Source organism: Emys orbicularis, chromosome 10 (assembly GCF_028017835.1).
Source record: "Emys orbicularis isolate rEmyOrb1 chromosome 10, rEmyOrb1.hap1, whole genome shotgun sequence".
Lineage (NCBI taxonomy): Eukaryota > Metazoa > Chordata > Testudines > Emydidae > Emys > Emys orbicularis.
Genome location: NC_088692.1, coordinates 59,563,983 through 59,577,592, shown reverse-complemented (window position 1 = coordinate 59,577,592; position 13,610 = coordinate 59,563,983). Strand labels below are relative to the sequence as shown.

At 38.9% G+C, this 13,610-nt stretch overlaps 1 protein-coding gene across 1 annotated transcript in view; it reads right to left on the bottom strand.

Moving 5' to 3' along the window:
- The window catches only part of TRPM1 (transient receptor potential cation channel subfamily M member 1), an 89,482-nt gene that overhangs the window by 24,645 nt on the left and 51,227 nt on the right, over window positions 1-13,610 (bottom strand). The window contains exons 14-21 of the mRNA XM_065412369.1: window positions 12,342-12,482; window positions 11,389-11,418; window positions 7,876-8,168; window positions 6,743-6,971; window positions 4,766-4,888; window positions 4,218-4,349; window positions 2,356-2,484; window positions 1,240-1,491 (exon numbers count right to left, since the gene is read on the bottom strand). Coding sequence (XP_065268441.1) covers window positions 1,240-1,491; window positions 2,356-2,484; window positions 4,218-4,349; window positions 4,766-4,888; window positions 6,743-6,971; window positions 7,876-8,168; window positions 11,389-11,418; window positions 12,342-12,482 — 1,329 coding nt within the window. The remainder of the gene's footprint in view (window positions 1-1,239; window positions 1,492-2,355; window positions 2,485-4,217; window positions 4,350-4,765; window positions 4,889-6,742; window positions 6,972-7,875; window positions 8,169-11,388; window positions 11,419-12,341; window positions 12,483-13,610) is intronic.

Here is a 13,610-nt window from a genome sequence, read left to right as displayed (position 1 = left end):
TAACGTACTTATGTTCGGAAAGAGAAAGCAGAGTGAGCATCTTCATATAAGTGCTTGGGCCAGTGACAAGAGTATATATTTGAACTCTTTCTAGCCATACTTTCCCTGAACACACAGGCAGCGACATGTTGGACAGTGGCTCTTGTAAAAATTCTGCTACTGACTTGACGGGAAGAAATACGATGACTTCTCTGCTGCTGGTGGTGCTTTCCTTCTCTGTTTGCTACTAAGTCACCTCTGCGCGAGAGGCGCACATACAAACACTTCTGAAGAGCAACATTTTGACTTTGGAATGCACCAAGGTATTTTCATCTCTAAGTGCTAAAAGAAGGGCCTCATCTCTCTCAAGTTGAATACTCCCTCGTATCATCAATATATACTCAATATATTTTTTAGGAACAGAGGGCAAAATTTTCATAGTCACCTAAGTGATCTAGGAGCCTGAAACCCAAAATGCATATGTTCCAGCACAGTTCACCTTAACAGAAGTCTGTGTTGTAGTTTCACCTCCTTTCTTAGTTACAGTTATATTCAATTAAATGGAAAATCAAGTGGACTCCCCAGAGCCGCTCCCCTCCTCCTTATGAGTACGTGCATCCTTGGTATACTGGGTTTATTGTATGCTAAGGAGGATAATTTTATGGGAGCCTATTGTTACAATATTGGCAGCACAAAGCTCCAAATATATTAGTTCCATTAACTGGAAGTGGGTTTAATACTATGCTTTGATGGAGGAAAGCCAGTTTGGCTTTGATATTAAGAACCACAAGCTCTGGGCAACCACAATTCTAACTGAAGTCAATGGGAGTTGAAGATCCTAAAAGGGCCTCTGAGAATCAGACTCTAAGCTTATAAATTTTAAATCCCACTTTTCTGAAGGGAAATACCCTAAAATGGTTCACTGAGACTCATACTGAGATTAAGTAGACTATTCTGAAGAGACTTCAATAGGACAGAAAAACAGGGTGTTAAGATACAGGGTATTGAAACAGTTTGAGAAAAATTCTCTCTTGAATTAAGGTTATTATTAGTATATCCAAAATCTCTGTGGGCGAATGTAATTCATGAGTCAAGATTAAGAGCCCCATTCTGCAGCCCTTATTCACAGATCAAATCAGTTGGGCAACAGTTGCGGGATTGGTATCTAGAAGAAGAAATAATTTTACTTTCCCAAATCTGCTTTCTTACATAGTTTAAGATGCATCCTTAAAGCAAGCCTCTAGCTACAGAGGTACTAACCATTTTTCCAATCATCATGACATAGGGTCCCAAATACTTGTTCACACCAAAGATATCCAGTACTCGAATGTACCAGAAAATGATATCCACACAGTAGATTACTCTTCCATAACCCATGTAAGGCTGGTTCTGTAGGCGAAGAATTGCTCCAATTATAAATACTGAAATAGCCACCATATCAGTGATATTCCAGTATTCCTGCAGCCAGACTTTTATTTTCTGGCTCAGCTTGCCTGGCTCCGACATCAGAATCTAAAAGCAAAGGGAAAAAATCCTGAAGAAAAACTGTGGAGTGCATTTTTAAAATAATGGCGGTGAGACCGAGGGCGGACTGACTGGGTGTAATGGATTTCATGAGAACTACTTACGTGTTGAGCAGGATTTGCCCCTGCAGCAGAGCACATCACTGCTTACAGACTCCATTTAATTTTTCTATTTTGACCCAACTTTCGTTTAACCGTAGGATTTCATCATTGTCACTTAATTCACCGGCTGTGGCCCATTAACTTTCTGTCCACGTTTATGTCCAAATCAAAATTATATGAGGTGTTTATTTTAGGAACATGGTGGGTCGGTGGGGAAACAGACTGGGAGGGAACTACAGTGGGGTGAATTGATTTGGCAGTGGGGTTTTTGTGCTGTGCTACCAATCTGTAAGAGCTGAGATGATAATGAATTAAATACTACTGTGAATTTACATATAAAACACGTTCCTCCCTCCCAACCTCTTCATCATACACCATAACTGATCAATGCAACATACATTAATTGTGCATAACAGGAGGCTATTTAGGGATTATATCCTCATGCCCTCCCAGGGAAATACACGTAAGAAAGGGGCAGTGAATTCAGGAAACTGCAAAAATGACCTAATGGAATTTTTGACTGCTCTTTTGCTCAGGCAGGAGGGTTCTGAGAGCCCTGGAGTGGGTAGTAGTTGAAGTCCCCCAGCACTGGTATGGATTTGGAGGAGGTGCAGGGAAGGGAATCTCCTGCCTCCTGCAAGGCTTGCCTGTCTACACTACTTCTCCAGCCCCCATTGACCATTTATTTATAAATGGCAAGTTCTTCCCCATGATAATGTAAAATAGCAGTTATTGGTGTGATTCACATTACCTCTCTTACTTTCTCTAAAGCCAGAGTCACAATATAGGAGATGACAATCCATTCCTGGAGTGAGGGCCAGCGGTCCATCCGCACCAAGATTATATAATTGAACAGCATTAAGTAACCCAGGTATGATATCTGGAAAAAAGAATCCTTTATGTCCATGGACTCTAGGCATTAGTGTGCAGGGCTGTTACACAGTAACTGCTTTGTCCATGGCTGCATAGACAACATTTAGTTACTTGAGATCCTTCCAAAATTTGTACACAAAGTCATTTGCAGCAAGTTTAAATGTATAAAGTACAGAACATAAGTGTAAATCAGCAGAAACATACCTAATATTCAGGAAAATATTCATAATTGTCCCCTAATTTTGGATTTCAAGTTTCATAGATACCAAGGCCAGAAGGGACCATTGTGAGCATCTAGACCAGGGGTCGGCAACCTATGGCACGCGTGCCAAAGGTGGCACGTGAGCCGATTTTGCCTGGCACGCGGCTGCCAGCCAGGGTCCCGGCCGCCGGCCCCACTCAGCCCGCTGCCAGCTGAGTGAATGGAACCCCAGGCTGGCAGGAGGCTGAGCGGGGCTGGCAGCCGGGAACCCAGACCGGTGGCAGGCACGCCCCCCGGCTTCCCCGTCACCGCGCTCGGGTGGGGGTATGGATAAGGGTTGGGGCAGTCAGGGGACAGGTAGGGGGTATGGTCCTAGGGGGGCAGTTAGGGTGGGGGGAGTCTCAGGAGGGGGCAGTCAGGGGACAAGGAACAGGGAGGCTTAGGTAGGGGGTGGGGTTCTGGGGGGCAGCTAGGGGCAGGGGTCCCAGGAGGGAGCAATCAGGGGACAAGGAGCAGGGTTGGAGGTTCTGAGGGGGGCAGTGAGTGTGGGAAGTGGGAGGGAGTGGATGGGGGCGGGGCTCTCCCTCCCCCCATCCTCTCTTTTGATTGTTGAAATATGGTAACCCTAGGCGAGGGGGGAGCCGGGGGGGCGCATGGGGGCATTTTAACGTGTATTACCGGCATGCGAAACCTTAAATTAGAGTGAATAAATGAAGATTCGGCACACCACTTCTGAAAGGTTGCCGACCCCTGATCTAGACTGACCTCCTGTATAGCACAGGCCATAGAATTTCCCAAAATAATTCCTAGAACAGATCTTTTAGAAAAGCATGCAATCTTGATTTAAAAATTGCCAGTGATGGAGAGTCCACGACAATCCTTGGTAAATTGTTCCAATGGTTAATTACTCACTGTTAAAAAATTACCTTATTTCCAGTCTAAATTTGTCTAGCTTCAACTTCCAGTCATTGGATCATGTTATACCTTTGTTTGCTAGATTGAAGAGACCATTATTAAATATTTGTTCCCTATGTAGGTACTTACAGATGGCAATCAAATCATCCCGTGGCCTTTTCTTGAAGCTAGGGGCTGATTTTCAAAATATACTGAGTGCCTACAACAACCTTAATACAAGTCAAATGGGGAAATAATGGCCACAGGTGTCACAAGCTGGAAGTCCAGAATGAGTGGAGACCTTTGAACTTTTTGGTATTTAAAAAAATTAGATACAATAAAGCAGAACAGAAGATGGAAAAACAATTTAAAAGATTTTAACTATGTCTCCTTAAGTTTTAATGGGAGTTAGACCATGTGCGATGTGAATTTTGTTATGTGCGATGTGAATTTTGTTATGTGCTCACCTACGACGATGCTAGAAGCAGTATAAATTCATAAGAGAAACAGATGCCAAGGCCAAAGTGTATTTTGTTTATACCGGTTCTTTAAACTATATATCAAGATGTTTTCCTATTATTTTGTTTTAAATTACTATAATGTAACAAATTGTTAATAATTAAAAGTCAAGATGACTTACTCACCGTGTAAAACCAGAACTTTACAATAGGTGCATTATAGAATTCATAGATCTTTTTTCCAATAGGAAGGCTCCGTTGCTTTTTGTTTCCATTCTCTTCATCTCCTTTTCGGGAGCCTGTATCAGCATTTGCATCCTGGAAGACAGAAACTGGCAGCTTGTCACTAATACAATGTCACCTATGAGAGGTTCTTTCAGTCATGATGCTCAATCATCTGTCAGCTACAGAAAGCTTCCTTCTGAACAATAGGACTCTATTCGCTAATTATCCAGTTCCGTTGCACTTTGAAAAATACAAGGCGAGGTTCTTAGCTGTTGTAAATTGGCATACCTCCACTGACCTCAATACAGCTACATCAATTTACACTGGCTGATAATGTGGCCCATATATTCCCAGTACTATAACACACAGGGATTTTTGTTTCTACACAGGCAGGTGGCATGGGAAATCTGCAGATTTCAATCTGAAGTGGCCAATGGCATAATTGTAGGCAAATTGATATTAAGTCTGCTGGAGAAGCTAAGAACATTCTGATAAGGTATAGTACCAACCACATTTTCCTCCTCTTTTTCTTTGCCATCTTCATTTTCTCTTGATGTCTGATAGGAAAAATCATCAGAAGTGCGAAACTCTAGGAATAGGATGGTGGGTGGGAAGAGAATCCCCATTATAACCTGGGCAAGAAAAGAGGTATCAATTCAATGCATCATTGATTACATCATTAGATTTTGTTTAAAACAACATTATTTCTTTTGTTGCCATCATTTCTCTGAATAACATTCAACATACAGGAAGCTACTGAATTAATTAATATTTACAAAGCACCAGTATTACACATGGCACTATTTAGGGTGATCAGACAGCAAATGTGAAAAATCGGGACAGGGCTGGGGGGTAATAGGAGCCTATGTAAGAAAAAGACCCAAAAATCGGGACTGTCCCTATAAAATCGGGACATCTGGTCATCCTCACTATAATATATATTAAGATATAACATGGAGCTTGCTCTGGAAGACTCATCTCAGTAGATACATTCAATAAAACACACCAGAAGGTAAAAGTGTTGCAGGACAGAATTCAACAGCTCAATTCAGTGGAACAACACACAGCAGGATGGTGAGGGAAGCAGGGTTCTTACCAAAGCTTATAAATTACATTCTGATGTGAAACAGGTGGGTTCTCAGAAGCGTTTTGAAAGAATAAAAGGGGGAAGCTTAGCAAACAACAACTGGGAAAGCTTTCTAAGCATGAGAGATAGCATGCAAGAAGGCACATAAGAAGAGTTGGAGAAGGAGATAAAAGGAATAGTGAGGGGAGGGAATGAGAATAGAAGGTTTGGGGGACATACAGGTGAGGAGGATAGAACTGGAAGGTTAGGGAAGGCTGAATTTTGCATGGCAGAGGAAGGGAGTCAGTGAATAGATTTAACAAGGGAGAGATGTGATCTGAAAGAAGAGTAAGGATCATGAGATATGACTCAAGATTTTGAGTAATTTAAGTTGGAGAGAAGTGGGAAAGTGGAAAGTAAGAGAGTTGAAGATGAGACAGGTCAAGGAGAGAGAAAAACAGAGAATGGATCAGGATGTTGGCAGGAGAAGAAGAAAAATATAGATGGATTTTGTAGATGTTATGGTGTGAAAAATCAACTGGATTTGGTGATGACCTGGAAGTGAGAAAATGAGAGATGGGTTGGAGATGACAGGCCTACATGTGGAAGGCAGTTTTAACAATATAGGATGAGAGAAGGATTTCACCTGATAATAGCCCAGAAAATCATATATTATCCTCATAAGCAACACCAAAACACTCCTCACACTGTGTGTATCATGTGTCTCCCCTTTGCCACACTTAACATTATTCATGTTTAGCAGTTATTCATTCTTTGAACCCACCCTTGAACAATCACCTGAGTCTCATCAATGGAAAGACAGAGAAATCAGCAGAATAAGTGTTCAAGCCCTCAAAACAAGAAAAGATTCTTTCTAAAAAAATGTGTTTTTTCCCCATCATTCTACTCTATACTATTCTACATAGGTTCTTATACCACCCTTTTCACTGTACTATCTGAGCTCCTTCCAGTACTGCATTAAGAGATGTGACTAGCATCTGTCACATGTGGTTTGTTCTCTCTCTCATCCTTTATTATGTGCCCTTCACCACAGTAGTATCTGAACACGATGAATGTCTTTTAGCTTCTCATGTAATATAACTAATTTTCATGGCTGGGGTATAAACTTAAATGAACACTTTTGTCATTTATATGGCTTTGCTTCCAGATTTAAAGCATACTAAGCCTTTTATTGCCTTCTACACCCACTCTGCCATGGGGATGTTGTCACTTAAATATTCTGACGTTAGGAGCCAGAAAAATTAGCTTCACAAAAGAAATACTTTTAAAGCACTCCTATAATTAGGGGGCTGAATGGTTATATGAATAAATATACTAAATATGATACAATGCTATATGCCTTAGCTGTATCTTCATCATCAGTGCCAAGGAAATCACTGCAATTGTGTAGAAGAAATACCTTAAGACCTGGGTTTTTCCGCATGCGTAGCCGCCCCATCCACATGTCTGTTAATAACATCTGGCTGCAGGTGTGAGCTATGAAGTCCCTGTGTTTAGCTGCCACAGCAAGTTTTAGGCAGGTGGAGTTACTCCAATTTTTCAGTTCATAGGTCAGTAATTTCATGGCAACCTGTTCATCATGTTTATAGGATTGATCTAACAACTCAACAGCCAGCTGGCCAAAATCTCTGAAGAAAAAAAGACATGCAAAAAGAATCTAATGAACTTTGCTTAAAAATTGTAGTGTTCCCTTAAATTTGATTGTCAACTCTTTCGGGCTGGGACAGTGTTTTCCCATGTCTTTGTACAGCATCAAGCACAACTGGGTCTCAAACATGATTTGTGCTAGCATGCAAAAGCTCCACACACAAATAAATATAAATGATAATTAACTTTGGTGCTTAAGAAGCTATTGACTAGAAATGTCATTATTGCTTGTAAAATATTTTTCATCCTTTGATTACAGGCACTATAGAAGTTGTAATTGTCATTTTGTAAACTTCTAACATTCTAAGGACAATTATAATAAAGCCAATTACATTTGAAAGTTTTGAAGAAATTTGTTTAAAACTAAAAAAGCAATAAGGCACAGAGACTAACAAACTGAAGTAGAGTGCATAGAGTAACATGTAATTTTCATTCCCTTTAAACTTATTTTTATTTTTAATCACCTTTCTTCAAACATGTCAACTTCTTTCACAGCTCTTGTGAGATTGTTTGTGATAAAACTTACTTAGTAGACTGAAATTTACCTCTTCAGAGAATTCATGTACATCAGTTAATCCTGACCTAGTGAGGTAAGCTAATTTTATTTTATGAAGGAGGAAACTGAGGCAGAGAGGTTAAGCAATTTTCCTAAGGCCACAGAGGGACTCCAAGATGTGATGACTCAAAAGTTCCTGCCTCCCAGTCTTGTACGTATATCCTCAAACTTCACAGATGAAAAAAGTTGGTCAGAAAAATGGGCCAAACAATCATCCCTGTGACCCACCATCTTAAAAATTAATTGCAATTGCTCAAAAAATAACCTTGAGCAGTCCATATGGCCCCATATATACAAATTAGCCATGCACTATGCTCCAATTAACTAACTTTGAGTTGTTGTCCAAATCCTGAGAGATGTCATCCACCAGTTCACTCTCTGAAGACTCATGGGCCATGGATTTGTACAGTTTACATGCCACAAGTGCTTTGGCCATGGTCTCCTCCCCTCGCTGCCAAAGAAAGAGTGCCATCTTCTGCCGTTTCATCAGCACTGCCCATACCATGAGTTCATGAAATGGGTACTGAAAGCGGCTGACTTCTGGGTCATCCACATCGATATCTATCTCTTCCTCCTTTTTCTTTTTCTTCTTCTTTTTCCCTTTGGTTGGAGGCTCATCATCCTAAAGGAAAGCAAAACAAAATGCTTGCCACTGAATTCTGAAAGCTATGGTGAGATCTACTCCATGCACAAAGAACATGTGGAGATGACTACTGGCATTTCCAAAAGAAAATGTGAACTTCCCATTAACAAGCAGCCTACATTCATTGAATTACATCATGTTTTGTAGTGTAATTTCTGAGTTGTTTCTATAAAGGATGCCAACAACAAAATAATGAAATAATACCTTATCAACAGATCATGCATTGGGTTAGCACTCCTGGGTTAACATTTTGGCCACAGAACCATTACTTTCATGCTTCATTATGAGTCACTAGTGTTCTATAAATACAGTAGAACCCTATTATATTAAAGTCATCACTTTACACAGACCAGCTATAGTATAAGCGGAGTTGTACTGCATGTGTAATTGCACTGGTTGCTTTGCAGTAAACTGAAACAACTTAGGACTTTTCTTCTATTGAATTGACAGTGGAGCTTCACTATAAGTAGGTTACACTGTAGTCTCTGATTTGATATGGTCTATCTCTATTCTTGCAGAATAATGCTTCATATCAGGCATCAAAGCAATTTTAAAACCAACATGCAGATGAAGAGAAGGGAAAACAGGCAAAGGGAAAAGGCAGGTAGACAGAATCCTTAGGAACAGAGTTAAGATACTAAAGGGAATGTTCACCTTTGAATAAGGAATCTCCTCGTATGTATGCAGTACAAACTGAAGGTATAACTATCCCATTTCCTAAAAGGATAAGGAGGATAGGCCATTACTACAGGAACCAACATGGAAGTAACTGAAGGGAGATACAGACAATGGAGCAGGATCCTAAAGGGAGAAAAGCCACGATTGGGAAAATTAGGGTTTAAACAATGTAGGAAGAATACTGCATATATAGATAGAGCTATTGATAATTTGTAGGGCTTGATTCCACTATCAGAGATGGAGTGCGAGTAGTGGTAATAAACACTTTATAACATCAATCCTTGTTCATGCAAAGTGCACTAGATTCTTTTAAGGAAGTATGCAGCAGCATGAGCTATATATGAGAGTTCAGAATTAAGTTTTAGAACCTGAGATTCCAAGCAGAAGTCTTCACTTATTCCTTAAATACATCTCACTTCTTCCTACTTTCCAACAATTTCAGGAAGGGAGAAGTGGTCTTTATAGAAATTGCAGTGGTCATTATTCACATGCATTTAGAAAAAACGTTATCTGTCTTTCAAGAAAAAGGCTGTGTATACACATGCAAGTGTAATTTCAAATCAGAAGACGAGAATTGCATTTTTTTGCAGAAAAGAACAAGCGATGATTGCAAAATGCCAAATAATTTATAGTTAACAGTAAAGAAAATAAAAAAACTGGAAATGAAGAAAGTTAATATTCCCTCTTCTTTCCACATGAGCACAAAAGCTTTCTTACTTCTTTGGAATTCTTTTTAAAAGTTAGTTTTATTTTTCACCATTTCTTTTCTTTTAGATAGAACTGCACCCACTGCAAGATGGAGAAAACAGAGTTAAACTTTAAAATACTTCAATTTCTTCTGTGTAAAGCATTTGCCACTGAAGGAAAGCATAAAAACATCCAAAAGTGTTCTTGGAAAATACCGAGTAACCTGCATGTGAATAAGGCCACATATCTCAGAGCTCAACTCCTCTGTATATAAATGAGACCTCATCTCTTCAGCTCTTGTTTCCTCCCATCTGTAACCTGAGCACTTTGCCCTAAAGCTGTTAGAAAATATGAAGTAGATCTGAGAGGAAAATTAAGTTTCCTTTACACTTCCTTCATACAGGGAAAAGCTGCTTATCTGCTTTGGAAAACATAGGCCTTTGTGCGTATATATTTCACAATTGACTTTAGCTTCGACATCAAACTCTATTCACTAGGGTTGCCAATTTTGGTTGGATGTATTCCTGGAGATTTCATCACATGACATAATCTTTAATAAAAGATTAATCTTTAATTCCTGGAGACTCCAGGGAAATCCTGGAGGATTGGCAACCCTACTATTCACACAGTGATAATACAAGCTTACTTATATGCTTCATATACAGAAGTCCCTAATCTTTTCATGTACCAAGTATCTAACTGGTATGTTCTAAGGTATCAATTACAAATGTTTAGTTCTGCCTTCAGATCAGATACTGAGCTTTCCCAAAGTTTGTTGGAATCTGAACCAGGGTTCTGGTTTGGGCCCAGGGGAGAGACAGGTCCCAGGTACAACATTTGGATCCAAATCTAAACTTCCCTGAAGTTCTGGGGTGGTTGGGGCAGGGCTCAGACCTGGGGTTCTGGTTCAGGTCCATCTCATCTCTGGGCTGTTTACTACAGAGCAGTGCTGATATGCTCTGAAATAATCATCTACGTTTTACAATGGAAGAAAATAACTAACATAACACTTAGTTAACTTGACTGAAAAAGCAATTTCCCTCTCTGACCTATCTAAGGCTATGTCTACGCTAAATCCACATGTAAGGATATAAGTACAGATGCAGTGGGTCCAGCTAGTGCAGTTATAAACAGCAGTGTAGATGTGAGACATGGCTTAGGTGAGAAGACCAAAGTGCCCTACATGCCTTAACCCCCAGGGTACATACCCTGCATGGCTCTCTACATGCCCAAACAGTGCCTCCCACATCTATGCTGCTATCTTTAGCACCGTAGCATCTCACTGCCTCTCCCTTGTGAGAGCCTTTCCTTCCCACTGCTGGAGTCTTTCACTGCAGTGCGAAGCTACACACCACAGTGACAAGTGTGGACGCAGTCTGCCTTTCACTGCGGCGTGTAGCTACACATGTAGTGCCTGTACTTTACATGCTGCTATAGGTGTAGACATAGCCTAAATCTTCCATGCATAAACTGCACTTTAAATATAAAGAGGATTTGACCATAAATTACTCAGCTGCTGTATTCTCTCTCATCACTATGTTCTCTATGTTCATATCTAAAATTGTTTTATCTACAGTATTTTCCAACACTGGAGTGTGTTATTACATAATACTGCTAAAAAACTGCTTGAGGATTATATGAGCAAAGCTCTATGCAGAACTCAAGACCTTAAATATAAAGCAGGTTGCTGGTGTTTCAAAAGTAATCTGTAAAATAGAAGATCCCAGTCAGATACAATTTATATTAAATCAGTGTAAAACTGAGAAGGCTCAGAATGATGCAGCAAGGTGTTTTTCCTAGTTATATGAAAAAAACAAACAAACACCCAACTTACCTCCATTCCTAAAAGTTTAAGAGCTTTTGGCTGCATATTTAAAAGAAAAAAGAAAAAGAAAAAAAATCTAGTTAGATGGAGGGGAAAATGCAAAGATGTAAGAGTGCCAAAGAAAGTAATTTTTTCATTTGCATAGATAGGAACATTATTTGACTAATAGCTGTAACTCTATTTTGGAAGTGAAAAAAAAGTTTCTTATCCTGCCCCCCTCCCCCCCCATCATCCTTTGACTCTGATACCAAAAAAAGACCATTTTTGAATTAAAAACAAATGAAACCAAATCCATTTAATCAGAGGCATCTATAAGAAACAAGCCCTTGGTGAAACCTGTTTTCCTATTTTTTGCCCCTTAGAAATTAGAATCTTTATTCTATTACATTTTCTTAAAATGACTCCTCTTTATATTCCATTAGCTTCATGATCAATACTATATTCTGGCAAGAGAACAGTTTATTTTGGGTAATAAGCCCTTACTCTTGGAAGCAATCTTTTACAGGATATTTGCAAAGTTGTTCCTCTTCTGAGGCAGCTCCTTTGTCTTACCTGGATTGGGCCCATGGATTATTAAAATTACTTGCTCACTGAGCGGTAGTTTATCTCTGTGTTTTTTTATATAACTATTTTATGCAGTTACAATAACTTTAGAAGGTCATGCTCACAAATTAAAGCTAGGAATGGCTAAACATACATAACACCACAGTTAGAAATACTTGGATTGTTAATTACCAAGAAGTGTGGAAAGCACACACTTGCACAACATATTTAGCACATATTGGGACCCTGAGTCTTTATTCTTCAGCTCAGATATTTCGCATTATCCTCATATTAACTCCACAGGCTGTTAAATGAAGATCAAGTGGACACACAGTAGTTCACACAAGATTCAACAAGTGGAGAATTAGTTATTTTGATTATTAGCACTATGGGGAAATACAACATTAATTCATTCTTACCCTCTTTGGTCCAAATAAATTATTGTAAAGGGTCCGAAAACTTTTTCGAGTATAGTTGCAGCGATAAGCTCCACCCATGAGGTATTCAAGTACAAGACCAATATCTATCAGGCTGATATGATAATCGGGTGGAAGATTTCCCTACAAAATACAAAGTGTATTTTTAGGATATAAAACAACAATAAAGCATATACAGAGACTTGCCCTGGCTATATACAATATGACACATTTATACTCATACTTGGTAGACATTAATATTTTATTCATTATTAATATATCCATCCAGGGAAAATTTTTTACTTGGGGCCAAATTCTCCTTTGGGGAGCTGTCTGTGTATTCAAGGGTAGAATTTCAGCAGTGGTTGTTGGTAACATATATATCAGTACAGAGTTATTTGCAGCAGTTAAATAATATGTAATGGAACTATAAATGTATCAGGAAAGGGAAGAAGACAAGAGCTTTATAGTTTTTAATATATTTCTGCTAAAATGGATACAATCACATTATTTTTAATAAATAATTGCAGCTGAAGATTTATACACATTCTGTTGGTTATGTGCTCCATGGACATTTGATGTAATTTCATAGGTTTTCATTTTATAGATAACTTGCTTAATTTTAGTGTGGCTATCTCATGGCTGAAAGATTAAAGTGATGACCAATCTTACTAGAGGTACGCGGTGCTGATAAATTAATTTGAAACCGTTTTTAATTCAAAAATAAAAATCAAGTGTTTATAATAGCCATGAGGCTTGGTTCTGCAGAACCTGACTGATGAAAGTACTCTTCACATGCACGAGTAGTTCCTCTGAAGTCAATGGGACTGCTCGTGGGAGACAGGGCTTGCAGGATGGCCCCCAGTGGCTTTGAGTTCTTTGAACTGAATTAATAACATCACATTCCATGTTTGAATGGGATTTCGATCTGCATACTAATCTGAACAGCTTTGTCTATTTTAAGGTTTTATTCATGCAAGAATTAATTTTGCTTTTGAGATGGTTTAAAGCTGGCTTTTTGTATAATGGAGTGGGTGTTTTTTTTTCCTGTACCCCTTAATAAAAATCAAAACAAGCATTTTATTACTGTAACAGTTCCACTAATACACTGCTTGAATACTTATGATCTGTGCAATAATTTAGTGATATATCATTATACTGCTCATACTCCAAATGTATACATATTATCACTAATAATTTTATACAGTACAAGATTAGAAACAATTTTAATAAATTTGATAAACTATAAATATACTATGCTACTAAGTATAT